Below are 26589 nucleotides of genomic sequence, written 5' to 3' on the forward strand. Positions count from 1 at the left end.
AATCCCCTTCCCGTTCACTCCCACTGTACACAATCCCAATCCCCTTCCCGTTCACTCCCACTGTACACAATCCCAATCCCCTTCCCATCCACTCTCACTGTACACAATCCCAATCCCCTTCCCGTTCACTCCCACTGTACACAATCCAAATGAATCAATAGCAGGTTAGCTGGAAATGTGGGAGTTTGGGGGTTCTGCTTATGGAATGCTGCTCACCTGATCCCGGAGTGTTTGCAGTGCCACCTCATGCTCCTTCTGTACTTTCTGCATCTGCTCCTTCAACTCAGACAGGCTCTGGGTACAGAGAGAGAGAGAGAATGAGTGACAGGGAGGGGAGCGCGCGGGCGCCAGGGAGGGGAGCGCGCGGGCGCCAGGGAGGGGAGCGCGCGGGCGCCAGGGAGGGGAGCGCGCGGGCGCCAGGGAGGGGAGCGCGCGGGCGCCAGGGAGGGGAGCGCGCGGGCGCCAGGGAGGGGAGCGCGCGGGCGCCAGGGAGGGGAGCGCGCGGGCGCCAGGGAGGGGAGCGCGCGGGCGCCAGGGAGGGGAGCGCGCGGGCGCCAGGGAGGGGAGCGCGCGGGCGCCAGGGAGGGGAGCGCGCGGGCGCCAGGGAGGGGAGCGCGCGGGCGCCAGGGAGGGGAGCGCGCGGGCGCCAGGGAGGGGAGCGCGCGGGCGCCAGGGAGGGGAGCGCGCGGGCGCCAGGGAGGGGAGCGCGCGGGCGCCAGGGAGGGGAGCGCGCGGGCGCCAGGGAGGGGAGCGCGCGGGCGCCAGGGAGGGGAGCGCGGGCTCGAGGGAGGGGAGCGCGCGGGCGCCAGGGAGGGGAGCGCGGGCTCGAGGGAGGGGAGCGCGGGCTCGAGGGAGGGGAGCGCGGGCGCGAGGGAGGGGAGCGCGCTAGACAGGGCAGTCACCTGGGAGCTGGTACCTGATTGGCTGTCTGTGCCTCTTGCTGCAATCTCTGGTTTCGGACGTTGAGAGATTTGAGTTCCTCTTCCTTCCTCTGCTGAACTTCCTCAATCTTCGTCCTGGAGAGACAGGAGAGAGTTTCAGCCACGGTGAATGGAGCTCCCACATTCAGACTGACAGGCACACCACACCACCCCACACTGCACCCTGCCCCAAACCACAAACCCTGCAAATCCACATAACTGGGATAACAAGAAAGTTAGCTTGATATCAAATCTGCCCTGTTCCCTCGGCACCGACCCTCCCACAGTGTGGCGCTCCCTCGGCACCAACCCTCCCACAGTGCGGCGCTCCCTCGGCACCGACCCTCCCACAGTGCGGCGCTCCCTCAGCACCGACCCTCCCACAGTGCGGCACTCCCTCGGCACCGACCCTCCTGCAGTGCGGCGCTCCCTCAGCACCGACCCTCCCACAGTGCGGCGCTCCCTCAGCACCGACCCTCCCACAGTGCGGCGCTCCCTCGGCACTGACCCTCCCACAGTGCGGCGCTCCCTCAGCACCGACCCTCCCGCAGTGCGGCGCTCCACGAGTTGAATGGAGCTGCCCCTAACCCACCGTCCAGCCTCTAACCAGCCACTGTGTCTTACTGCATACCTGCTGTCATTGTAGAGTGCTTCCTTCTCAGACTGCAGACGCAGGAAGCTAAACAGAGGAGAGAAAGAGACAGAGAGATGGGAATGTGCTGGCTCAGAGCAGGCAGAATCGCGGGCCACCGTCGCACACATATTGCATCAGGACAGAACGAGGCTATTCGTCCCCTCTAGCCTGTTTTGCCTTTCAATATCATTGTGCAAGTATCTGACCCGCCTCCATCCCTCGTACCTACACACCTATATCATCACCTCTCTCTCGAGTAGAATAGAAGAGTGACAGAGCATCATAGCACCCAGACTTTTTCTGCACTGTCCCCATCAAACACTCCCAGGACAGGTACAGCACGGGGTTAGATACAGAGTAAAGCTCCCTCTACACTGTCCCCCCATCAAAAACTCCCAGGACAGGTACAGCACGGGGTTAGATACAGAGTAAAGCTCCCTCTACACTGTTCCCCATCAAACACTCCCAGGACAGGTACAGCACGGGGTTAGATACAGAGTAAAGCTCCCTCTACACTGTCCCCATCAAACACTCCCAGGACAGGTACAGCACGGGGTTAGATACAGAGTAAAGCTCCCTCTACACTGTCCCCCCATCAAACACTCTCAGGACAGGTACAGCACGGGGTTAGATACAGAGTAAAGCTCCCTCTACACTGTCCCCATCAAACACTCCCAGGACAGGTACAGCACGGGGTTAGATACAGAGTAAAGCTCCCTCTACACTGTCCCCATCAAACACTCCCAGGACAGGAGTCCTGATGAGGAACTTCTTCACTCAAAGGGTGGTGAGTCTCTGGAATTCTCTGCCCATTGAAGTGGTGGAGGCTGCCTCGCTAAATATATTTAAGTTGCGGGTAGATAGGTTTTTGATAGGCAAGGGGATTAAAGGTTACGGGGAGAAAGTGGGAAAGTGGAACTGATCCACTTCAGATCAGCCATGATCTTATTGAATGGCGGGGCAGGCTCAAAGGGCTAGATGGCCTACTCCTGCTCCTATTTCTTATGTTCTTATGACAGGTACAGCATGGGATGCTCAGACCGCTGGGATGGACTCACCTCTCTTGTTTCTTTTTCAGTTTCTCCGAGAGCTGTGTGTGGATACAGGAAAAAGCAATCAGACACAGCAGTATTTGAGTGGGCGTAGAAAAGCATGCGAGCGAGAGCACGTGAGCACGCGTACCCCTTTGTGTGCACGCCAGTCCATTCCAATGTAACGCCGCGTCCACAAGCCTATCCAGCTGCTCCAATCATATCCCGTCTGTGTGGGGTTTTCCTTCCCTCGCCCGCCCACTGGCTGAATCACATTATGGATGGAGCTGGGGCTCAGGCTGGGGTTATCCTAACTCCCCCATTCCCCCGCCCTGCGTCAGTGTGAGCTGGGAGGCAGGGACGAGGGTAGAAACCCGAGTGCCACTGAGTGTCTCCCACGTGAAGTGCACTATCATCCCAACACTCCAGAGGTGTGGAGGTGAAGGGGAAAGCCCAAGGATGGCAGAGTGAGTGAGTGGACAGGCCAGCACCTCCTGATGGTACAGCATGCTGGGATAGCTCGCTAGCCCAACCTGCCCCTTCCAGCTGAGTCCCTGATTGGGCAGCACAGTGTGTTAGTGCTGCTGCCTCACAGCGCCAGGGACCTGGGTTCGATTCCCGGCTCCGGTCACTGACTGTGTGGAGGCTGCACATTCTGCACGTGTCTGCATGGGTTTCATCCAGCTGCTCCGGTTTCCTCCCACAGTCTGACAGACGTGTAGGTTAGGGTGCATCGGCAGTGCTAAATTCTCCCTCAGTGTAACCCGAACACCAGTGTGGGTGACTAGGGGATTTTCACAGTAACTTCATTGCAGTGTTAATGTAAGCCTCACTTGTGACACTATTAAAATAAATTTAATTGAGCAACGGGTAATCCTGGTAGTGCCAGCGTGCCACCTTGCGCACCCAGGAGACCAGCTTAGAGAGCCCCCTATGGGAGGGGAGGGGGTGCCCATGAATGACATTTGTCAAAGGCGGACAGTGCCTACCTTACTGATCTCCTCCTGTAGTTTGTTCAGTTCACTCTGCTTCCAGGCCTGGCAAAGAGAAGAAGGAATTTGAAAAACAGGGTCTGCCCAGCACCCAATCATTAGCCTCTCCCCCCACCCCTGGTAGGCTTGAGACACACTCACCCTCCCCTGCAATGTAGGCCTAATGTCTGTAACTTTGTACTCTGACATTCTAATTTGCTTGAGTGCTGAATATTTTACATTCGCTTCCTGTCAGCATGAGTGTTTCGATCGTCAAATAATCCACCAGTGGGAATATGGACTGAAAGCGTTCGTAATGTGACAATACTGTGCCTTTAAGAAAGATATTTTCACCATATTTCTTGACAGGGGTATGTTTAAAATTCAGCTCTTTTAAATGGTGCCAAATGGTCTGCAGCAGGCAGCTCACATTGCCAAGAATGGGAGTGCAGGCTGATGACTGATTTTTACTCAGGATGGGTTTGTTTTAATCGGAGATAGCACACTTCTGTTTATCTTGGTGGCAGAGAAAAACACACAGCTGTCCTTCATTGCTAAATCAGTTTCCAAGAAGAGTCTTTCTCTCACTCTCTCTCTGGAGGCTGCTGTTTGGGACAGTCAGAAGACTGGTGCCTCTCTGTCCATTCCCCCCCTCTCTCCATCGGTGTTCAAAGACTCTAAGGCTGTTAGCAAGTACAAGCACATAAGCCCGGGCATTGCTAACTGATTGTGAAGAGAAGTTTAACTCTATAAGGGGAATATTGCTTGAAGTGGAACTAATAGTGATAGGTTAGCAGTTAGGAATTGTATCTTGTCATGTTTAAGTATTGTTCAATATTAAACGTTAACCTGATTAATTTTGTGATAGTTAAACAAAGTTTGTTCTGATAAAAACTGCCTCATGTGTCAGTAGAATTGGACCTGGAGTGAAACACCTTATCCTCGCACTGATGTTAAAATAGAGAAACTGTTGAGGTCTATCAGGCTTCATAATAAACTTTGTAGTTTGTGATCCATACACAAACAGTAATCATAGCAGTTTTAAAAAAAACAAATTGCTTGCTGTTAAACTCGGTCACACTGGGAAGCTCTGAGGAATCAGAGCTTCAAGAGTCAAGGACCATTAAATTGTCAATTACAAGGGAGGCTTCAGTCACACAGCAAACGCAGAAGACTTCCATTCGACCGTGTATAGTTACAGCTGGTCGCTGTGTGTTTGGACATGGGAGGTTAATATCATTGATCAGTCATACATCTATCATACTTGTGTCTAGATGGTAGGTGGAGTAACACATTTGCTTGATGATATTATAATTGAGTAGATGTGCACAAGTTACAATTGGACAAATTATGTTACATTTTATGTAGTATTAGTAGCGAGTGGACATAGATTTTTCTTGCTTCATTTGTGGGCTGGGTCAGTATTTATTGCCCATCCCTCACTGCCCTTGGAGGGCAGCAGAAAGTCAGTCACATTGCTGTGGCTCTGGAGTCGCATGTAGGCCAGACCGGGGTAAAGATGACCGTTCTCCTTCCCTTAAGGACATTAGTGACCCAGATGGGATTTTCTGACAGCGGTTTCATGGACATCAGCAGATTCTTAATTCCAGATATTTCTTATGGAATTCAAATTCCACCATCTGCTGTGGCGGGATTCGAACCTGAGTCCCCCGGAACATTTCCAGATTAATAATCTGGCAATAGATAATCCCACTGGACCATCTCCTCCCCGTACAGAGAAATAGGCCGGTATTCTACAACCTCGCTCGAGGCCAAATGGAGAATTCCGTTTGGCGAGCATTGCGCCCCCCCCCCCCCCCCCACCCCCCAAGCCCCTCTGCCCGATTCCGAGGCTGGCATGCTAGTAAAATTCCAGTGGTATGTGTTCAATGACTTGTAACGCAATCTGTAAGTTTAAGCGTGTGTAATCTTTGTTCAGGGCTCTCTGGTGCGCTAGAGCAGGGGTTCACAGCGCAAAGCCTGTTTTTAAAATCTCCACCATCGTTCAAAGGGGACAGAGTTTGAAAGGATAGTTAATTTCTGTCCAGCGATTTCCTCCAGCTGTGGTTTTCCATTCCTGCAATTCCCAGCTGGTTTCTCATCCCACACACCAGTGCTTTCCCTTCCCAGGCTGCGCCTTCTCTTTGGAACCCAGTCCTGGTCGTTTGCGGTACTCAATAGCCCTGGAACCAGGACGACAGAGAGTGAGTGGGGAGTGGGAGCCTGACTGAGGGGCGGACAGTCCACTTGGAGTGAACAGCTCGGGTTAGCACTGCTGCCTCACAGCGCCAGGGACCCAGGTTCAATTCCCAGCTTGGGTCACCGTCTTTGGGGACTCTGCACATTCTCCCCGTGTCTGCGTGGGTTTCTTCCAGCTGCTCCAATTTCCTCGCTCTGTCTGAAAGACGTATGGATTAGGAGGATTGGCAACGCTAAATTGATCGTACTGGCAGGGGGACTAGCTGGGGTAAATATGTGCAGTTGCACAGACAGAGCCTGGAAGGGACTGTAGTCAGTGCAGACTCAATGGGCCGAATGGCTTCCTTCTTCACGGTAGGGATTCTATGACCGGACTGTGGTCTGTAAATCTGCCTCACGAGGACTTCCTTCCTCTTTCGCCCCTCCTTCCCCACAACCTGACTCCTGTTGGAGAAGGTGCCAAGTGATGCCCTATACTGCAGGAAATGGGCCTATAATTTGTTTTTGGTGGGGAGGAGGAGGAGGAGGAGGAGGAGGAGGAGGGAGGGAGAGGGGGGCACTGCTTTCAGATGCTATGGCGTAAGCGGATTAGTCAAGCATTCGAGGCTACAGGAGCTCGGAGAGTGGGTGAAGAAGGTGGAGATGGAATACAATGTGGGAAAGTGAGAGGTTCTGTACTTTGGTAGGAATAAAGATGTAGGCTATTTTCTAAACGGGGAAGGAATTCAGAAATCGGAAGGACAAACAGGACTTGGGTCTTGGTTTAGGATTCTCTTAAGATTAACTTGGTCATTAGGAAGGCAAACACAATATTAGCATTCACTTCGAGAGGAATTCTACAAAGGCCAGTTACATGTCTTGGGTTAGTCTTGGCCAATGGAGACCAGTCTGCTGGGACAAAAGGACCCTGTGACCCCCAAAGAGGTGGAAATCACATGACTCCACCCACAAGCTGGGGGTAACTGGCTTGTACAGCAGCAACGATTGACATTTCCCACCTAGCAAGCAGTGAGGAAGAAGCAGATCCCCATCCACGTTTAACTGCCTGGTCTCCCGTCCCCACCCTTCCTACTGGAACTGCAGGATCCCTGTGCCAGTGCTGACATGTCGAATTCATCTCCACCTACACAAGGGAAATCAAATCAACTGGAAAAGTGGATTATTCAGCATTGGTTTGCGACCTGCTGACCTCACCACTGCTCTTTCATTCCAACTCGCCTGAAACAAGAATTCTACTTTTCTCCAGACCTTTATCCCCCTTCCATTGGATCAACACAGAGTGTTGGGGTGGGGGGTGGTGGAGAAATGTTTCAAACTTCATCCCCCAGTTTGAATGCATGCTAAATAAACTAACCCTCTGAGTTGACTGTGCGATTATGAATAGGAATTGGAGCGCAGCCAAGCTGGGGGGATTGGGAAGAATGGCTGCTGCCTATAAAAGGGGGATATCAAAAATACCTCTCCTGTTGCTGGACAGGCAGCAAGGGGAGAAATCGGGATTTAAATTGACTCCCTCCCTCCTAGCTGTAACAAGTTGCAGTATAGTACATGCTCATTGATGTCTTGAACACCTACAGTGCAGAATGGGCCATTCAGCCCATCGAGTCTGCACCAACAATCATGCCCCAGATCCTATCCCCACGTATTTATCCGACTAACCCCTCTAACCTACACACTCTAGGACACGGAAGGGCAATTTAGCATAGTCAATCCACCTAACCTACACATCTTTTTGATTTGATTTATTCTTCTCACATGTATTTAGTGAAAAGTACTGCTTCTTGCATGCTATACAAAGCATACTGTTCATAGAGAGGGAAAGAGAGTGCAGAATGTAGTGTTACAGTCATAGCTGGGGTGCAGAGAAAGAGCAACTCAGTGCAAAGTAGGTCTATTCAAAAGTCAGACGGCAGCAAGATAGGAAGCTGTTCTTGATTCAGTTGGTACGTGACCTCAGACTTTTGTATCTTTTCAGACTGTGGAAGGAAACTCACGCAGACATGGCGAGAATGTGCAGACTCCACACAGACAGTGACCCAAGCTGGGAATCAAACCCAGGTCCCTGGCGCTGCTGCCCGATGTAGTGTGCAGTCTGGAGGCACAGTGGCTTAGCATCCTTGCCTCTGAGCCAGAAGGCCCAGGTTCAAGTCCCTTCCCAGGGGTGGACAGCCAAGAGAAGGTGCATCCATAACGCAGCCAAACAGGGTGGAGTATCAACCTGCAGAATCCTCCCAACACACACCGATGGCTGGGGGTAAGGGCAGGAGACTCTCCCGGTTAACCATGTGTAATGGACGACAACGTGTCTTTAAGGAATACACTGAAATTACATTTCTCTGCTGGCTGCTTCAAGCAGGTCTCGGCATTTTATCGCAGCTGCCGTCCTCTATTGTTACCGAACTGATATCATTGAACATTCCAGCTCAGTACAGGCCCTTCAGCCCTCAATGTTGTGCCAACCTGTGAAACCAATCTAAAGCCCATCTAACCTACACTATTCCAATATCATCCATATGTTTATCCAATCACCATGTAAATGCCCTTAATGTTGGTGAATTCATTACTTTGCAGGTAGGGCATTCCACACCCTTACTACCCTCTGAGTAAAGAACCTACCTCTGACATCTGTCCGATATCTATCACCCCTCAATTTAAAGCTATGTCCCCTCGTGTTAGCCATCTCCATCTGAGGAAAAGGCCCTCACTATCCACCCCATCTAATTCTCTGATTATCTTGTATGCCTCTATTAAGTCACCTCTTAACCTATTTCTCTTTAACAAAAACAACCTCAAGTCCCTCAGCCTTTCCTCATAAGACCTTCCCACCATACCAGGCAACATTCTGGTAAACCTCCTCTGCACCCTTTCTAAAGCTTTCACATCCTTCCTATAATGCAACAACCAGAACTGTACGCAATACTCCCAAGTGCGGCCGCACCAGAGTTTTGTACAGCTGTAACATGACCTCACGGCTCCGAAACTCTATCCCTCTAACAATAAAAGCTAACACAATGTACGCCTTCTTAACAACCCTATCAACCTGGGTACCAACTTTCAGGGATCTATGCACATGTACCCTGAGATCTCTCTGCTCATCCACACGACCAAACTCACCATTAGCCCAGTACTCTGCAATCCTGTTACTCTTACCAAAGTGAATCACTTCATTTTTCCACATTAAACTCCATTTGCCACCTCTCAGCTCTGCAGCTTATCTATGTCCCTCTAATCTGCAACTTCCATCCTCACTGTCCACAACTCCTCCGACTTTAGTGTCATCCACAAATTTACTAACCCATCCTTCTACACCCTCATCTAGGTCATTTATAAAAATGACAAACAGCAGTGGCCCCAAAACAGATCCCTGCGGTACATACACCACTAGTAACTGAACTCCAGGATGAACATTTCCCATCAACCAGCACCCTCTGTCTTCTTACAGCTAGCCAATTCCTGATCCAAACTGCTAAATCACCCTCAATCCCGTGCCTCTGCAATAACTTACTGTGGGGAACCTTATCAAACACTTTGCTAAAATCCATATACACCACATCAACTGCCTTACCCTTATCCACCTCTTTGGTCACCTTCTCAAAATCACTCAATTAGGTTTGTGAGGCACGACCTACCCTTCACAAAACCGTGTTGACTGTCTGTACTCAAATTATTTCTTTCTAGATGATTATAAATCCTATCTCTTATAATCCTTTCCAAAACTTTGCCCACCACAGAAGTAAGGCTCACTGGTCTATAATTCCCAGGGTTGTCTCTACTCCCCTTCTTGAACAAGGGGACAACATTTGCTATCCTCCAGTCTTCTGGCACTATTCCTGTAGACAGTGACAACCTAAAGATCAAAGTCAAAGGCTCTGCAATCTCCTCCCTAGTCTCCCAGAGAATCCTAGGATAAATCCCATCCGGCCCAGGGGACTTATCTATTTTCAAACTTTCCAGAATTGCTAACACCTCCTCCTTATGAACTTCAATCCCGTCTATCCTAATAGCCTGTATCTCAGTATTCTCCTCCATAACATTGTCTTTTTCCTGGTGTGAATAAAGACGAAAAATATTCATTTAGCGTCTCTCCTATCTCTCTTCGGACTCCATGCACAACTTCCCACTACTGTCCTTGACTGGCCTAATCTTACCCCAGTCATTCTTTTATTCTTGACATACCTACAGAAAGCTTTAGGGTTTTCCTTGATCCTACCTGCCAAAGACTTCTCATGTCCCCTCCTGGTTCTTAGCTCTCTCTTTAGCTCCTTCCTGGCTAACTTGTAACTCATGTTGGTTTTAATCTGGACTAATGCAGTGTCCTGGGGTTTTATGGTCTTTCTGTGGATTGCTGAGTGGAGTCTGATAGGTCAGGTGATATGCCTGGGGACAGTATTTTCTTTTAAAACAGAGCACTCCACGTGTTAAGTTTTCTTCCTCAGTTGCTGCCAGAATCTAGTGGAAGGTGGCAGCGTCTCTCTCTCTCTCCCTCTCTCGAGGTTTTCTGAAAGTTCCAGCATGAGGGACCCTCAGAGATTTGATCCAACATTCAAAGGGCTAGCTGACAGTAGGCAGTAAAACAAAAGCTGTAAAATCCAGTATCACACGAGCAGAGTCACTCTGAGCTCAGCCTGGACAGGGATGAATGTTTATGGGATAGCGTTTGATTTAGAACAAGAGATAGCTAGCTAAGGTTTATATCGTATCAAAGCAAATTACTGCAGATGCTGGAATCTGAAACCAAGAGAGAAAATGCTGGAAAACCTCAGCAGGTCTGGCAGCATCTGTAAGGAGAGAAAAGAGCTGATGTTTCGAGTCCAGATATTGTGTCATCTTTAAATCTTGTAATTGATAAAAGATTTGCTAATTCTTTGTTATATTCGAATGGTGTTCTTAACTAAACTTGGTTTGATAAAAGCTTCCTTGCGAGTTACTGGAATCGTACCTGGAGTAAAATATCTTCTGCTCTTCCTCATGCAGAATCAAAACGTTTAGAGTCTAGCTAACTTCATAAAATACGCTGGTGTCTCTGGCCTGGGTCTTAACTGATGCAGAGTGGCTGTAAGCACTGGCTCCCCCTCCCCAGTGACAAGCGAGTGACCTGTCCCAGGAATAATTAGCCATGGGAACAGATACAGCTTGCCTTCAGCACCATTGGGGTGGGATTAAAAAGTAAGAGGCTGTCTTTCCTCCTTCCTTTATAAAGGAAATACAATTTCAGGTAGTTATTACTTAAATTGTGAAGAGCTATTGAGGATAGATTGGAGAGGGTGAGACTCTTTCCCTTGGAGGGACAAAGGCTGAAAGGGCGGTACGGTGGCACAGTGGGTTAGCACTGCTGCATCACAGCGCCAGGTACATGGGTTTGATTCCTGGCTTGGGTCACTGTCTGTGCAGAGTCTGCACGTTCTCCCCGTGTCTGCGTGGGTTTCCTCTGGTTGCTTCGGTTTCCTCCCACAGTCTGAAATACGTGCTGGTTAAGTGCATTGGCCGTGCTAAATTCTCCAGTGTACCCGAACAGGCGCCGGAGTGTGGCGACTGGGGAATTGTCACAGTAACTTCAATGCAGTACACCTGGGGTGTGTGGGGTCCTTAATTATCCCGGCTGCTTTTCCAGAGGCAGTGGGAAGTGTAGACAGAGTCAATGGATGGGAGGCTGGTTTGTGTGATGGACTGGGCTACGTTCACAACCTTTTGTAGTTTCTTGCGGTCTTGGGCAGAGCAGGAGCCCAGACCAAGCTGTGATACACCATAGAAAGCATTCTTTCTGGTTGTATCACAGCTCGGTCTGGGCTCCTGCTCTGACCAAGACCGCAAGAAACTACAAAAGGGTGGTGAATGTAGCCCAGTCCATCACACAAACCAGCCTCCCATCCACTGACTCTGTCTACACTTCCCACTGCCTTGGGAAAAGCAGCCGGTATAATTAAGGATCTCACACACCCCGGACATTCTCTCTTCCACCTTCTTCTGTCGGGAAAGGTGCAAAACTCTGAGGTCCTGTACCGACCGACTCAAGAACAGCTTCTTCCCTGCTGCTGTCAGACTTTTGAATGGACCCACCTCGCATTAAGTTGATCTTTCTCTACACCCTCGCTGTGACTGTAACACTACATTCTGCACTCTGTCCTCCCCTTCTCCCCTATGTACTCTATGAATGGTATGCTTTGTCTGTACAGCATATGAGAAACAATACGTTCTGTATCCAATATACGTGACAATAAATCAGATCAACAAAACTGAGCTTTAAAACGTTTTCTCAAATCGGAAGGATAACAGAGGTCCCAATCCCTGGGCTGATATTCATCCCTTAACCGGCATCACTAAAATGTAGGCGATCTGGATCATTAGCAGGTTGGTGCCTGTGGGAGCTTGCTGTGCACAAATTGGCAGCTGCGTTTCCTGCACTGCAAACAGGGATCCAACATGTGAGGTAGAGAAAGGCACTAGAGCAGTACAACTACTTCTGCATCACCACGTGCTCTCACTCTCTCACCTCCAAAGTGTCAATCTGTTCCTTCAAGAGCTTTTTCTCCTCACGTTCCATCTCCCACTTCAGCTCCACGTCTGCTGTGACAGAGAGAGACACAGTTATATTCAGAGCAGGAAAACCCCCCTGCCAACCCCCTCCCCCAGACAGATAGCACACAATAAACACAACATTACACTAGCAGTATCTGTCTCTGCTCCCCCACATTCAAACAAGGGGCAGGGGGAGGCCACTCTCCCCATTTCATAAAAATCACAGCTGATATGATAATAATCTCGGGTGACACGGTGCCACAGTTGGGCACCAGTGGGTTAGCACTGCTGCCTCACAGCACCAGGGCCCCGCGTTCGATTCCCAGCTTGGGTCACTGTGTGTGGAGTCTGCACATTCTCCCCGTGTCTACATGGGTTTTCTCCAGGTGTTCCGGTTTCTTCCCACAGTAAGACATGCTGGTTAGGGTGCATTGGCCGTGCTAAATTCTCCCTCAGTGTACCTGAACCAGTGTGTGGCAACTGGGGGATTTTCACAGTAACTTCTTTGCAGTGTTATATCCTCAAAGTTCAGTTAATGTAACCTCAAATCTGTCTATCCCCAGGCATCCTTTCAACTCCCTTCAGTACCAAGAATCTATCCATCCCCGCCCAAAAAAGTTAATGCTTCCACCACCTTTTGGGAAAGACAGTCACCACACCCTCAGAAAACATTACTCCTTGTTTCCATCTTATGTAGGCTTACATTAACACTGCAAGGAAGTTACTGTGAAAATCCCCTAGTCACCACACTCCAGCGCCTGTTCAGGTACACTGAGGGAGAATTTGGCACGGCCAATGTACCTAAGCAGCAAGTTGTTCAGACTGTGGGAGGAAAACTCCACACAGACAGTGACCCAGGCCAGGGATTGAACCTGGGTCCCTGGCGCTGTGAGGCAGCAACGCTAATCACTGAGCCACCACACCCTTAAACAGTGTCGTTCCCCACCCTCCACATCCACCCTGTAGCTGTGAGGAGAGATTGGGGTTAGTGTCCTCGGAACAAAGGCGGTTGAAGAGTGATTTGATCGAGGTACCAAACGATGAGGGGAAGTGCTGGAGTGGACAGAATCAAACTCAGTTTCCCTCGGTGGAGAATTCTAGAACCAGGGACACAGATCAGGATAAGTGACAGGAGGGGACATGAGGAAGAACATTTTTACACAGAGGGTGGTGGGTGTCTGGAACTCGCTGCCTGAGTTTGGGGGCGGGGGGGTCCCCCAAAACCTTTTTTAAAAAGTAACTGGATCTGCAGCTTGAGTGCTGTAAACTACAGGGCTATGGACCGGGCACAGGAAGGTAGGGTTAGAAAGGGTGTCCTCTGGCTGGGATGGACAAGATGGGCCAAATGGCCTCCTATTCTGCAACTTTTCTACGGTTCTAAGCCCCAAGGGTGATGCCAGGGACACACGTGTGGGTGGGGCGGGTTGTGGGAGGGTGTCCCTCCCTGTCAGCCGTCCCCGACTACATTGTGTGACAGTGGCACAGGGAGATATCATCCCTCTTTCATGGGCAAATCAGCATCAATGGCAGCTCCCATTTAAATGAGTCTGGCCGCAGCCATTATGTTTTAAGAATATGTTTTAAGAGTCACCCACATTGCTGTGTCTCTGGAGTCACATGTAGGCCAGACCGGGGTAAGGACAGCAGATTTCCTTCCCTAAAGGAACCAGATGGGATTTTCTGAGGATGGTTCCATGGTCATTGTCACAGACACTAGCTGTCAATCCCAGACTTAATCAAATGAATTTAAATTCCAATTCAAGGGGAGGCAATGACCTGGTGGTATTATCATTAAACTATTAATCCAGAAACTCAGCGAATGTTCTGGGGACCCGGGTTCGAATCCCACCACGGCAGATGGTGGAATTTGAATTCAATAAAAAATATCTGGAATTAAGAATCTACTGATGGCCCATTGTGGGAAAAACCCATCTGGTTCCTTTAGGGAAGGAAATCTGCCGTCCTTACCCTGGTCTGGCCTACATGTGACCCCAGAGACACAGCAATGTGGGTGACTCTCAACTGCCCTCTAAGGGGTAATTAGGGATGGGCAATAAATACTGACCCAGCAGTGAACCAGGAATGAATAAAAAGGTGTCCGAGAGGGATGTGAACCCGTGTCCCCATTAGCCCGGGTCTCTGGATAAGCAACGCAGTGATACTGTTATTGTGTACTCCTCCCGAGAGGCAGACAGCAGCCAAAGCAGTGGGAGATGGTTGTGTATCTATTGGCGATCAGCACACAGCCACTTACCGTTACACTCTTTCAGTTTCTGTTCCAGTTTGCTGCATTTCATCTCTGTCTGGGAGAGAGGAACAGCAACAACAATCAGCACAGGGAGTGCACAGCACACTCAATCCACTCCGCATCCCACACAGCGCACTGAATCCCTCCCCCCCCCCAACCCGCAATCCTGCACAGCCCACTCAATCCACCCCGCACAGCGCACTGAATCCCCCCCCTCCACAATCCCGCACAGCACACTCAATCCCGCCCCCCCATCCCGCACAGCACACTCAATCCCACCCCCCCCATCCCACACAGCACACTCAATCCCGCCCCCCCATCCCGCACAGCACACTCAATCCCACCCCCCCCATCCCACACAGCACACTCAATCCCACCCCCCCCATCCCACACAGCACACTCAATCCCGCCCCCCCCATCCCACACAGCACACTCAATCCCGCCACCCCCCCCACAATCCCACTCAATCCTTCCTCTACCCCTCCCACCCCACCCCACACAGAGCGTACACGCTCCCTCTACACTGTCCCCCATCAAACACTCCCAGGACAGGTCCAGCACAGGGTTAAATACAGAGTAAAGCTCCCTCTACACTGTCCCCATCAAACACTCCCAGGACAGGTACAGCATGGGGTTAGATACAGAGTAAAGCTCCCTCTACACTGTCCCCATCAAACACTCCCACGACAGGTACAGCACAGGGTTAGATACAGAGTAAAGCTCCCTCTACACTGTCCCCCATCAAACACTCCCAGGACAGGTACAGCACAGGGTTAGATACAGAGTAAAGCTCCCTGTCAATGATATTCTCCAACCTGTTCCAGTTTCTCCTGTAAGGTTTTGCTCGGTTCTTGTGCCTCTTTCTCACTCCCTTCTTGGTATGCCTGTTGCTTCTCAGAGTCGGGTATCTGACCGTCAGTGATATCGACATCCTGCACATTGGTATCATTCAGCTGACCCTGACGGAGGGCACTGATCTCCTCCTCATAGCGTTGCTGCAGAGCTGAGAGGAGGCAAGCAACAGGCTCATCAGACTTAAACCCAACCATAAGAACATAAGAAATAGGAGCAGGAGTAGGCCATCCAGCCCTTCGAGCCTGCCCCGCCATTCAATAAGATCATGGCTGATCTGTTGTGGCTCAGTTCCACATTCCCGCCCTCTCCCCATAACTCTTAATCCCCTCGCTTATCAAAAACCCATCAACCCGCGTCTTAAAAATATTTAGCGAGGCAGCCTCCACCACTTCAACGGGCAGAGAATTCCAGAGATTCACCACCCTTTGAGTGAAGAAGTTCCTCCTCAACTCTGTTCTAAACCGCCTCCCTTTATCTTGAGGCTGTGCCCCCTAGTCCTACTGTCTTTTTTGAGCGGGAAGAGTCTCTCCACCTCTATCCTATCCATCCCATTCATCATCTTATACGTCTCAATGAGATCTCCCCTCATTCTTCTAAACTCTAACGAGTACAAGCCTAGTTTATTCAGCCTCTCCTCATAGCTCAACCCTCTCAACTCCGGTATCAGCCTAGTAAACCTCCTCTGCACTCCCTCCAAGGCCAAAATATCCTTGCGTAAGTATGGCACCCAAAACTGCACACAGTACTCCAGCTGCACAAGGCAGGGCAGCACTGTGGGTTAACACTGCCCCCTCACAGCGCCAGGGGCCCGGGTTCAATTCCCGGGGGACACGGTGACACAGTGGGTTAGCACTGCTGCCTCACAGCACCAGGGACCCAGGTTCGATTCCCTGGGGGGGCACGGTGACACAGTGAGTTAACACTGCCCCCTCACAGCGCCAGGGACCCGGGTTCGATTCCCGGGGGCACAGTGACAGTGGGTTAGCACTGCTGTCTCACAGCGCCAGGGACCCAGGTTCGATTCCCGGCTTGGGTCACTGTCTGTGTGGAGTCTGCACATTCTTCCCGTGTCTGTGTGGGTTTCCTCCGGGTGCTCTGGTTTCCTCCCACAGAAAGACGTGCTGGTTAGGGTGCATTGGCTGTGCTAAATTCTCCCTCTGTGTACCCAAACAGGGGCGGGAGTGTGGCAACTGAGGGATTTTCACAGTAACTTCATTGCAGTGTTAATGTAAGCCTACTTGTAACACTAGTAAATAAACTTTAAAAACAAACAGTATTGTCAAACACTCCCAGGACAGGTACAGCACGGGGTTAGATACAGAGTAAAGCTCCCTCTACACTGTCCCCATCAAACACTCCCAGGACAGGTACAGCACGGGATTAGATACAGAGTAAAGCTCCCTCTACACTGTCCCCCCATCAAACACTCCCAGGACAGGTACAGCACGGGGTTAGATACAGAGTAAAGCTCCCTCTACACTGTCCCCCATCAAACACTCCCAGACTCAGGGTTAGATATGGAATACTACCCCAGAGCAAGGTAGGAGATATTTGACATTCCATTTGGAGATGGAGAGGGGTATTTTACCAGCCCGCCCACCACTGGTATCCTAGTCAGTGGGGTGGACCATGTGAAGGTCTGCTGACCTTGGGTGGGTTTTTCCGGTTTTGGGGACGAGGGTGACCGGAACGTCTCGCTGGGTGTGTGTTTGTGGAGTTACCTGCCATGTTTCTCTGCAGTGCTGTATTCTCGCTGGGTGTGTGTTTGTGGAGTTACCTGCCATGTTTCTCTGCAGTGCTGTATTCTCGGCCTGTAATCGCAGCAGTTCCCCATCGACCGGACTGGACTGCGACGCAGTGTCAGGCACGGGAGCGCCATCTTTAATCCGCTTGTTCTCTGCCTCCAGCTCCTCGATCTGCGTGCAGAGCTACCGTGGGGGAAGAGACAGTGTCAGGTACAAGCCAGGACTCATTTCAACTCAGCCAGGGACAAGCAGGGCAGAGGGATCAGCTTTCATCACCTGACACTTTCTGGTTGTATCACAGCTTGGTCTGGGCTCCTGCTCTGACGAAGACTGCAAGGAACTGCAGAGGGTCCTGAATGTAGCCCAATCCATCACACAAACCAGCCTCCCATCCATTGACTCTGTCTACACTTCCCGCTGCCTTGGGAAAAGCGGCCGGCATAATTAAGGACCCCGGACATTCTCTCTTCCACCTTCTCCCGTTGGGAAAAAGATACAATAGTCTGAGGTCACGTACCGACTGACTCAAGAACAGCTTCTTCCCTGCTGCTGTCAGACTTTTGAATGGACCTACCTCGCATTAAGCTGATCTTTCTCTACACCCTTGCTGTGACTGTAACACTACATTCTGCACCCTCTCCTTTCCTTCTCCCCCATGTACTCCATGAACGGTATACTTTGTCCGTATATGCACAAGAAACAATACTTTTCACTGTACCCCAATATATGTGGCAGTAATAAATCCAATCAACCTGCCCCAGTGACAAAGTCACAACTAAACACCACAGACAACCCCCACCAGAATCCATTCACACACACACACGATAACAGGAGTGCTGGACACCTCAGCACCATAGACAGCTACCCCTGCCAGAGTCCCTGCCCCTTTCACATTGCATCCAGTGCTGGACATCTCAGCACCGTGGACAGCTCCCTGGGGATATCCAGGATAGAGTGAGCCCTTGGGGCAGGTTCACACCACACTGGGAAGACTCTGCAGGCTCTTTTCCAGATACTGGTCTCCTGTCCCCATTTCCAGTTGGCCCAGGTGGGTGGCAGCGTGTTTCATGCTGTGGGAAACCCAAGCTCGTTTAGTTCAAGGGCGGGGGGGGGGGGGGGGGGGTCTCAAACCACAGCAAGTGGTACAGTCAGTCAATGTAAACAACCCTTGGAAGGGTAGATCAGGTCAACAGAATGCCATAATTCAATTCTCTGTTTTTAAATCCCCTGCTCTTTAAACATCAAACAGCAGCTACCACAAAGTTAATGAAAAGCCCTCTGCTGGACTGCTTTGATCGACAGGCCGTCCACTGTAGTAGAGGAACTCAATTATGGCTCGTCTGGAGTGGGGAGGAATCGAGGTAGCCGCTTACCCTGGAGAGTTCCTGCATAAGGGTGGTGTTCTGGAGACGAAAATCATCCTCTTGGCTGTGCAGTTTTCCCTGAAGCATCTCATTCTCATTCAGAAGGGCGTCCACTTCCTGGAATCAACAGCAAAAAGCCAATATAAAAACACACACAGCCAGCAGCTTCACCTCAAGCACAGAGCCACTGACAGGCAGAGACACCAACGCCCAAGGGCTCTCCAAACATGGCATGAAACTCACCCGATTCCTCAAAGTCTGTTCACCATCCCTAATAAATGCTTCACTAGCCAGGTCCAGCATTTACCCCTCCCCATTCTTAATTACCCCCTTGAGAAGGTGCTGGGTGAGCTGCCTTCTCGAACCTGTGTGGTGTAGGTACATTCAGTACTGTTAGGGAGGGAGATCCAGGATAGGGTAGGCAATGGCCTAGTGATATTAGTAAAGTCTATTTATTATTGTCACAAGCAGGATTGTATTAACACTGCAATGAAGTTACTATGAAAATCCTCTAGTCGCCACACTCCGGCGCCTAGTTTGGGTACACTGAGGGAGAATTTAGCACGGCCAATGTACCCTAACCAGCACGTCTTTCAGACTGTGGGAGGAAACCAGAGCCCATGGAGGAAACCCACACAGACATGGGGAGAATGTGCAGACTCCACACAGACAGCGACCCAAGCCGGGAATTGAACCCAGGTCCCTGGCATTGTGGTCCAGCAGTGCTAACCACTGTGCCGCCTCATTATCACTAGATTATTAATTCAGAAACTCAGTGAATGTTCTGGGGACCCGGGTTCGAATCCCAACACGGCAGCTGGTGAAATTTGAATTCAATAAAAAATATCTGGAATTAAGAATCTACTGATGGCCCATTGTGGGAAAAACCCATCTGGTTCCTTTAGGGAAGGAAATCTGCCGTCCTTACCCCGGTCTGACCTACATGTGACTCCAGAGCCACAGCAATGTGGGTGACTCTCAACTGTCCTCTGGGGTGCCTTGTGAGACATTCAGTTCAGGGGCAGTTGGGGGATGGGCAATAAATACTGGTCAGCCAGCGATGCCCAGGGCGCACAAGTAAATTAAAATTAAAAAAGTTTTGACCCCAGCTACAGCGAAGCAATGGCCGATATATTTCCCAGTCGGGATGGTGAGTGACTCGGAGGGGAACCTCCAGGTGGGGGGTGTTCCCAGGTATCTGCTGCCCTTGTCCTTCTAGATGGTAGAGGTGGTGGGTTTGGAAGGTGCTGCCTAAGGAGCCTCGGTGAGTCGCTGCAGTGCATCTTGTAGATGGTACATCATTGTATGTCAGTGGAGGAGGAGGAAGGAATTTTTAAAAATTTTTATTATTGTCATAAGTAGGCTTACATTAACACTGAGGGAGTATTTAGCAATACTTTTCACTGTATTCCAATACGTGACAATAATACACCAAGATTGGTGGCATAGAGGACAGTGAAGAAAGTTATCTCCAATTGCAACAGGATCTTGATCAAATGGGACAGTGGGCTGACTAACAGCAGATGGAGTTTAATTTAGAGGTGATACATTTTGGTAGATTCCTAACCTGGTTCACTTACTCAGTTAACGGTAAGGCATTGGGGAGAGTTACAGAACAAAGATCTAGGGGTACAGGTTCACAGCTCCTTGTAAGTGGAATCACAGGTGGACAGAGTAGTGAAGGCGGCATTCGGCATGCTTGGTTTCATCAGTCAGAACACTGAATACAGGAGTTGGGACGTCTTGTTTAAATTGTACAAGACATTGGTAAGGCCACACTTGGAATACTGTGTACAGTTCTGTTATAGAAAGGATATTATTAAACTAGAAAGAGTGCAGAAAAGATTTACTAGGATGCTACTGGGACTTGATGGATTGAGTTATAAGGAGAGGCTGGATAGACTGGGACTTTTTTCTCTGGCGTGTAGGAGGCTGAAGGGTGATCTTATAGAGGTCTATAAAATAATGAGGGGCACAGATCAGCGAGACAGTCAATATCTTTTCCCAAAGGTAGGGGAGTCTGAAACTAGAGGGCATAGGTTTAAGGGGAGAGGGGAGAGATACAAAAGGGTTCAGAGGGGCAATTGTTTCACAGGGGGTGGTGAGTGTCTGGAACGAGCTGCCAGAGGTAAATGGAGAGGTGGGTACGATCTTGTCTTTTAAAAGGCATTTAGGCAGTTACATGGGTAAGATGGGATAGGGGGATATGGGCCAAATGTGGGCAAGTGGGATTAGCTTAGGGGGTTTAAAAAAATGGCAGCATAGACAAGGGCCTGTTTCCATGCTGTAAACCTCAATGACTATGAATATGACTAACTCAGATGGTGATCGTAGAGGGTAAAGAGGAGGAAACTTGGTGAATTGTTACCTGGGCCTTCTTGCTTTTGGTTACAGCCTAAAATAAAAAGGAAAAACAGAATGTATAATTTTGTCTGACAGATTCCCAACCCAACAGGCCATTCAGCCCATCTGGCCTACTCCGCCATTCAGTTCAGACATGGCTGACCATCTACACGGACGCTATCTTCCAGCACCATATCTCTGGGTATCATTGGTCCATCATCCCCCCCCACTCCCTGCCCCGGCGTGTCTGTCCACCCAACCTCCCCCCGCCGTCACTGCACCTCAAGGCGGTCACAAGCACTAACTGACCACAATCCAAAAGCAACTGACCGTGTGGGAGCTGCAACTCTGCAGCATGGACAAGAAACTGGACCAGCAACAGGTGAAAGGTCATCACACTGTACCGTCAGTTTCATTCTCCCCCTCTCCGCTGAGAGGCTGCTAAGTATCTCCAGCACCTGCGAGATTCTCCCCCACTCACCCTCCCCCCTCCGTGGAAGCCAGTCCCACATTACCCCCCCAACCCCAATCACAGAAGCCAGTCCCATGTTCTCCCCCACTCCTCCCCGTGGGAACGAGTCCCACATTCTCTGGGTAAAGGTGTGCCTCCTCAATACCCCCCCAAATTAGATTGATCAATGCCTGTTTTATACTGATTCTGATCGTCTCCTCGCTACATAACTGGAAACAATTCTCCATCGACACTGCCGAAATACACAGTGGGTGAGTCCCTACCTTCTGTGCCTTTGCCAAGTCCTTCTCCACATTGCTAGACTTCTGCCGCAGAGAATTCAGTTCTGCAAAGTTAGGAGAGAGGCAGGTTAATATTGGCATAGGCTGGCTGAGTCCCACATCCAATTCAAGTACACAGCCACCATCAACTTCACCAATACTGAGTAATGTAGAGTAAAGCTCCCTCTACACTGTCCCCAGTCCCAGGACAGGTACAGCACGGGGTTAGATACAGAGTAAAGCTCCCTCTACACTGTCCCCCCATCAAACACTCCCAGGACAGGTACAGCACAGGGTTAGATACAGAATAAAGCTCCCTCTACACTGTCCCCAATCCCAGGACAGGTACAGCACAGGGTTAGATACAGAGTAAAGCTCCTCCCTCACCTGCATTCTGTTTGCGGAGTTGGTCGGCCAGCTGGTAGTTCTGGGTCCTCAGTTCCAGTAGTTGAGCCTGGAGTGTAGATTTAGCGAGCAAGAGAGAAGGGAGAGAGATTAGGGAGAACCTTCCTTTCAACATTGTGCTCAGAAAAAAAAAAATTGTTTTTCTGCAGCCCCTCAGGAAGCTGGTCCTGGCTGTTGTAATCAGGGATCTGCAGCTGGGTTTCCACACACAGCAAGATCCCACAAGCAGCAAGATAATGATCCACATCAGAATCGCTGGTCGGAGAAATATTGGACATTGATTGGAAGAAGGGAAGGGGATTTCTTCCCCATCATCATGGGATTGTTTAAACCCAAACCAAGAGTAGATGGGGGTCTCAATTTAATCTCTCTTTCTGGACGACAGCAATAGTACAGTGCTCACTTAACACCACATAAACCAGAACAGGTCACAGGCTGGGAATCCTGCAGAGTGTAACTCACCTCCCGACTCCCCCCAAAGCCTGTCCACCATCTACAAGGACACAAGTCAGGAGAGTGATGGAATATTCCCCATTTGCCTGGATGGGCGCAGCCCCAACAACACTCAAGAAGCTCGACACCATCCAGGACAAAGCAGCCCCGCTCAATCGTCACACTAACCAGAAACACTCACTCCCTCCACCACCGGCAGCCGTGTGTACCATCTACACGATGCACTGCAGCGACTCACCGAGGCTCCTTGGGCAGCACCTTCCAAACCCACCACCTCTACCATCTAGAAGGACAAGGGCAGCAGATACCTGGAGGTTCCCCCTCTGACTCAGAAATATAATCGACCGTTCGTTCACTGTGACTGGGGTCAAAATCCTGGAACTCCCTCCCTAACAGCACCACAAGTGTACCAACACCACACAGGGGCAGCAGTAGGTTCGAGGAGGCAGCTCACCCATCACCTTCTCACGCGGGGGTGGGAGGTAATTACAGATGGTGAGTAAACACTTGGGCCCAGCCAGCGATGCCCACAAATTAATAAGAAGGGAGTGGATATGAAGGGGTTGTTCCCCTCAGCAGAGAGCTCAGTAATCTGCACACATCAATATTATAAATCACTGCAGTGCAGGAGGAGGCCATTCAGCCCACTGAGTCTGCACCAACTCACCAAAGTATCCCACCCAGGCCCTATCCCTAAAACCCCATGTATTTACCCCACTAATCCACCTAACCTACACAGCTTTGGATCCAGTCAGGCAAAACAGTCCACAGACTGGCATCAAAATTAACAGCGAGTTAAACACCCTGCTGGATAGGACCAGCTCCAAAACAAACAGGAGATGGAGATTGAGCAGTAACTTCCTGGTCATGGAATCACTATTTCTACATTTTTTTAATATTAAAGTGCTGGGGGGGGTGAAATAAGACTTAAATTTACTTCTTTTTCGGGTGTCAGTCCTTCAAAATCAGAAAGGGGGTCCTTAGGAAATGAATGTGAAGTGTAGCCGGTCCCCAGCTACCCGTGGCCGGACTGAGTCACTAATTGAGGCCGGGGTCTGAGTTGCGGCCTAGCGGTCTCAGGACGGAGTAGCCGCCTGGGCAAAGGGCTACTGCCGGATTTCCCTATCCACTGTGTCTGTGAGGCCCATCAGGGTGGAACTGCCCCTCATTCACCACCCCCTTTTCCCCGGTGTTTGACCCCAGCCCCGAGTTACCTGCATCCGCTGGAACTCCTCCTCGGACAGAGCCTGCGCCATCTTTGCCGCAGCCGGTGCGGGCGTCCGCCGCCAACCGCACAATTAAAGCAGCCCCAGCCCACCTTTACAAAGGGGGAAGAGAGCCCTCCTGCCCGACCGCGTCCACTTTCACCCCACAGTCCCGACCGAGAAACAAGGAGACAACGGCCAGGTGCGCAATCCGCTCACCTGCGGACACCAGAAAAGGCACTTTGTCGGCCGACACTAATTCGCCTGCCACACCTTTAAGGAGGTTTTAAAGGGGAAGGGCCAACAACTCCCTGCCTCACCTTCCCCAGCCTCCCTTAAAGGGGCCACACAGGATAGTACCCAGACTGGCACCACACCTTCACCTATTTAGTCAAGGGCAGCACAGTGGTTAGCATTGCTGCCTCACAGCGCCAGGGACCCGGGTTCGATTCCCGTGTTGGGTCAGTGTCTGTACGGAGTCTGCACATTCTCCCCGTGTCTGTGCAGATTTCCTCCGGGTGCTCGCATAGCGTGAAAGACACGCGGGTTAGGTGAATTGGCCTTGCTAAATTGTCCCTGAGTGGCCAAAGGCAGTAAGAAGTCTCACAACACTAGGTTAAAGTCCAACAGGTTTATTTGGTAGCAAAAGCCACTAGCTTTCGGAGTGCTGCTCCTTCGTCAGGTGAGTGGGAGTTCTGAACAGAAGGGCAAATCCCGAAAGCTAGTGGCTTTTGCTACCAAATAAACCTGTTGGACTTTAACCTCGTGTTGCGAGGCTTCTTACTGTGTTTACCCCAGTCCAATGCGGCATCTCCACATCATGTCCAAAGGTTGGGTGGATGGGTCATGCTAAATTGTCCCTTAGTAGGATAAATATGTGGGGTTACAGGGATAGGACCACGGTGGGAATGTTATTGGTGAAGACTTGATGGGCTGAAAGGCCCACTTTTCCAGTGTAGGGATTCTATGGTGAGGTAAGGGGTTCGAATCACACTGAGGGAGCGCCGCACTGTGGGAGGGTCAGTGCCGAGGGAAATCTGGCAGTTTTCTCCTGCCTTTAGGATTTAAAATGTTTTCCTTGTCCTCTCGCTCCATTTATTTCACACCCAATTGCAGGTTTCCAGTCACTCTTTACCCCCAGCACAGATTTCCCCCCTCTACCCCCCTGCCCACACTGTCTGCCATCTTCCCTTCCAGACCCCGCCCCTCCACATGGATCCCGCCCCTCTCACTCCGCCCCCTCCGCAGTCTCCACCCAGTCACCGCCCCTCCAAAGGAGCCCCGTCCCTCTCCGCACAGACCCCGCCCCTCCGCACAGACCCCGCCCCTCCGCATGGATCCCGCCCCTCCGCACAGGCCACGCTCCTCCGCACGGACCCCGCCCCTCCACATAGTCCCCGCCCCTCCGCATGGACCCAGCCCCTCTCCTCACAGACTTCGCCCCTGTGCAGAAGCCCCGCCTCTCTGCACAGTCCCCGCCTCTCTACAGTTCCCGCCCCTCCGCACAGACCTCGCCTCTCCGCACAATCCCCGCCCCCTCCGTGGAGTCCCCGTGTCCCCCGTTCCCGCCCCAATTTCCGCTCCCGCTCTGGCCCCGCCCCCGGGCTCGCGCCGTTCCCGCCGCTTTTCAAACGGTAACGGCGGTTTGTGCGCGCGGGGTGGGAGCGGCTTCCCGCCTGGAGCCGGGATGGCGGCGCTGGGTGAGGCAGCGGCACCTCCAAACCCCAGCCTGGGCTCGGCATTGAGGGGCAATCACACCCTGACCCATCCCTTCTTCAGGAAAAAACGGAACAATTCCATTCAGAACTCCCTATGGGTGGCCATTCAGCCTGTCCTGCCCATACTAGCCGATTCCAATTAACTCCCTGCCCCCCCCCCCCTCAGGTTTCCCTCAGCCGTCAGAAGATGGAAAACCTTCTTAAGTCCCCCAACACCAACATTGTTGGCTTGAAGGTTTTGCCAGAGGGTGGCAGTTTCAGAAGGATCCGGAATTAACCATTTCCCTCCCTTCCTGTCCTTCCGTGTCTTGTTTTCCAGGAAAAAGGAGACCGCCATTGGCGACGCAGTCCCCTCCCCCCACCCCCGATTAGCTGTCCCAAAATGGTTGACTGTCTGAAAATTGCCGCCCTTTTGGCCATTTCAACATGGCTGCCTGGTTGGTGATAACAAAATGGCCACCCTGTTGGCCATCCCAAAATGGCTGCCTATTTGGTGACAACAAAATGGCTGTCCTGTTGGCCATCACAACTGGCCACCTTTTGGCAGAGCCAAAATAGCCACTCGGTTGGTGTGCCAAAATGGCTGCCTAGTTGGCGGCACCAATCCGCCACCAATGCAAGCCATATCCCCCTCTCGAATCCCGGTGTGACCCATCACACATGCAGGAATCACCGACAGTTTACTCCAACTGGTTTCCCATCATTTTGACCGATTCTCCTGCTTTCTTTGAACAGGGCAAGCCACTCCAATCTTCGACAACCACCTGGACCTGTTGACCGAAATGGAGCTGGGTATGAATGCCCAGGCTGCCAGCAGCAGACCTCCTACCAGCTCGGGGGCACAGTGCAAGAGGAGGCCATTCGATCCATCGTGTCAGCACCAGCCCTTCCCAGGTGCTATGCCACTGGTCCCACTTCATCCCCAACCCGTTTCCCCGCCCCCCAACTACTCTTTCAACAATTTCCTCCCTCAAGCATTACATCTGATTCCCTCCTGAAGGTTGCCATCGAATCTGTATCTGCCTCCCTGTCTCGCATTGCATTCCATATCCTAACCACCCTCATGGCATTAAAAGATTTTTTTTCACATCGCCACAAATTCCTTCACCAATCGTCTTTTATCTCTGGAACCTGTCGAGATATTTTCTCTATCTACTTTATCTAAATCCTTCATTAGTTTACATCCTCCTGATTGCCTTCTCTAACCCTAAGTTTATTTGTTGTCATATCCTAGCTCTTCCACCCGGCGC

General features: G+C 51.0%; 2 protein-coding genes across 2 annotated transcripts in view; one reads left to right on the plus strand and one right to left on the minus strand.

Annotated features, from left to right (window-relative positions):
- The window catches only part of LOC145339434 (GRIP1-associated protein 1-like), a gene marked incomplete at its 3' end in the record, with an annotated part of 29849 nt that extends 6090 nt beyond the window's left edge, over positions 1 to 23759 (minus strand). The window contains exons 1-14 of the mRNA XM_080183902.1: positions 23631 to 23759; positions 21946 to 22012; positions 21562 to 21623; positions 20852 to 20878; positions 18493 to 18600; positions 17152 to 17302; positions 15335 to 15522; positions 14526 to 14574; positions 12246 to 12316; positions 3575 to 3622; positions 2613 to 2644; positions 1552 to 1599; positions 917 to 1016; positions 217 to 294 (exon numbers count right to left, since the gene is read on the minus strand). Coding sequence (XP_080040028.1) covers positions 217 to 294; positions 917 to 1016; positions 1552 to 1599; positions 2613 to 2644; positions 3575 to 3622; positions 12246 to 12316; positions 14526 to 14574; positions 15335 to 15522; positions 17152 to 17302; positions 18493 to 18600; positions 20852 to 20878; positions 21562 to 21623; positions 21946 to 22012; positions 23631 to 23672 — 1071 coding nt within the window. The remainder of the gene's footprint in view (positions 1 to 216; positions 295 to 916; positions 1017 to 1551; positions 1600 to 2612; positions 2645 to 3574; positions 3623 to 12245; positions 12317 to 14525; positions 14575 to 15334; positions 15523 to 17151; positions 17303 to 18492; positions 18601 to 20851; positions 20879 to 21561; positions 21624 to 21945; positions 22013 to 23630) is intronic.
- Positions 23760 to 25817: 2058 nt separating this feature from the next.
- Positions 25818 to 26589, plus strand: part of LOC145339436 (synaptonemal complex central element protein 1) — a 28731-nt gene continuing 27959 nt past the window's right edge. Inside the window, exons 1-2 of the mRNA XM_080183905.1 lie at positions 25818 to 25983; positions 26075 to 26233. Of these exons, the coding sequence (XP_080040031.1) occupies positions 25818 to 25983; positions 26075 to 26233 (325 nt within the window). The remainder of the gene's footprint in view (positions 25984 to 26074; positions 26234 to 26589) is intronic.

Source organism: Carcharhinus amblyrhynchos, unplaced genomic scaffold, assembly GCF_965287045.1.
Source record: "Carcharhinus amblyrhynchos unplaced genomic scaffold, sCarAmb.v2.hapA scaffold_462, whole genome shotgun sequence".
Classification (NCBI taxonomy): domain Eukaryota; kingdom Metazoa; phylum Chordata; class Chondrichthyes; order Carcharhiniformes; family Carcharhinidae; genus Carcharhinus; species Carcharhinus amblyrhynchos.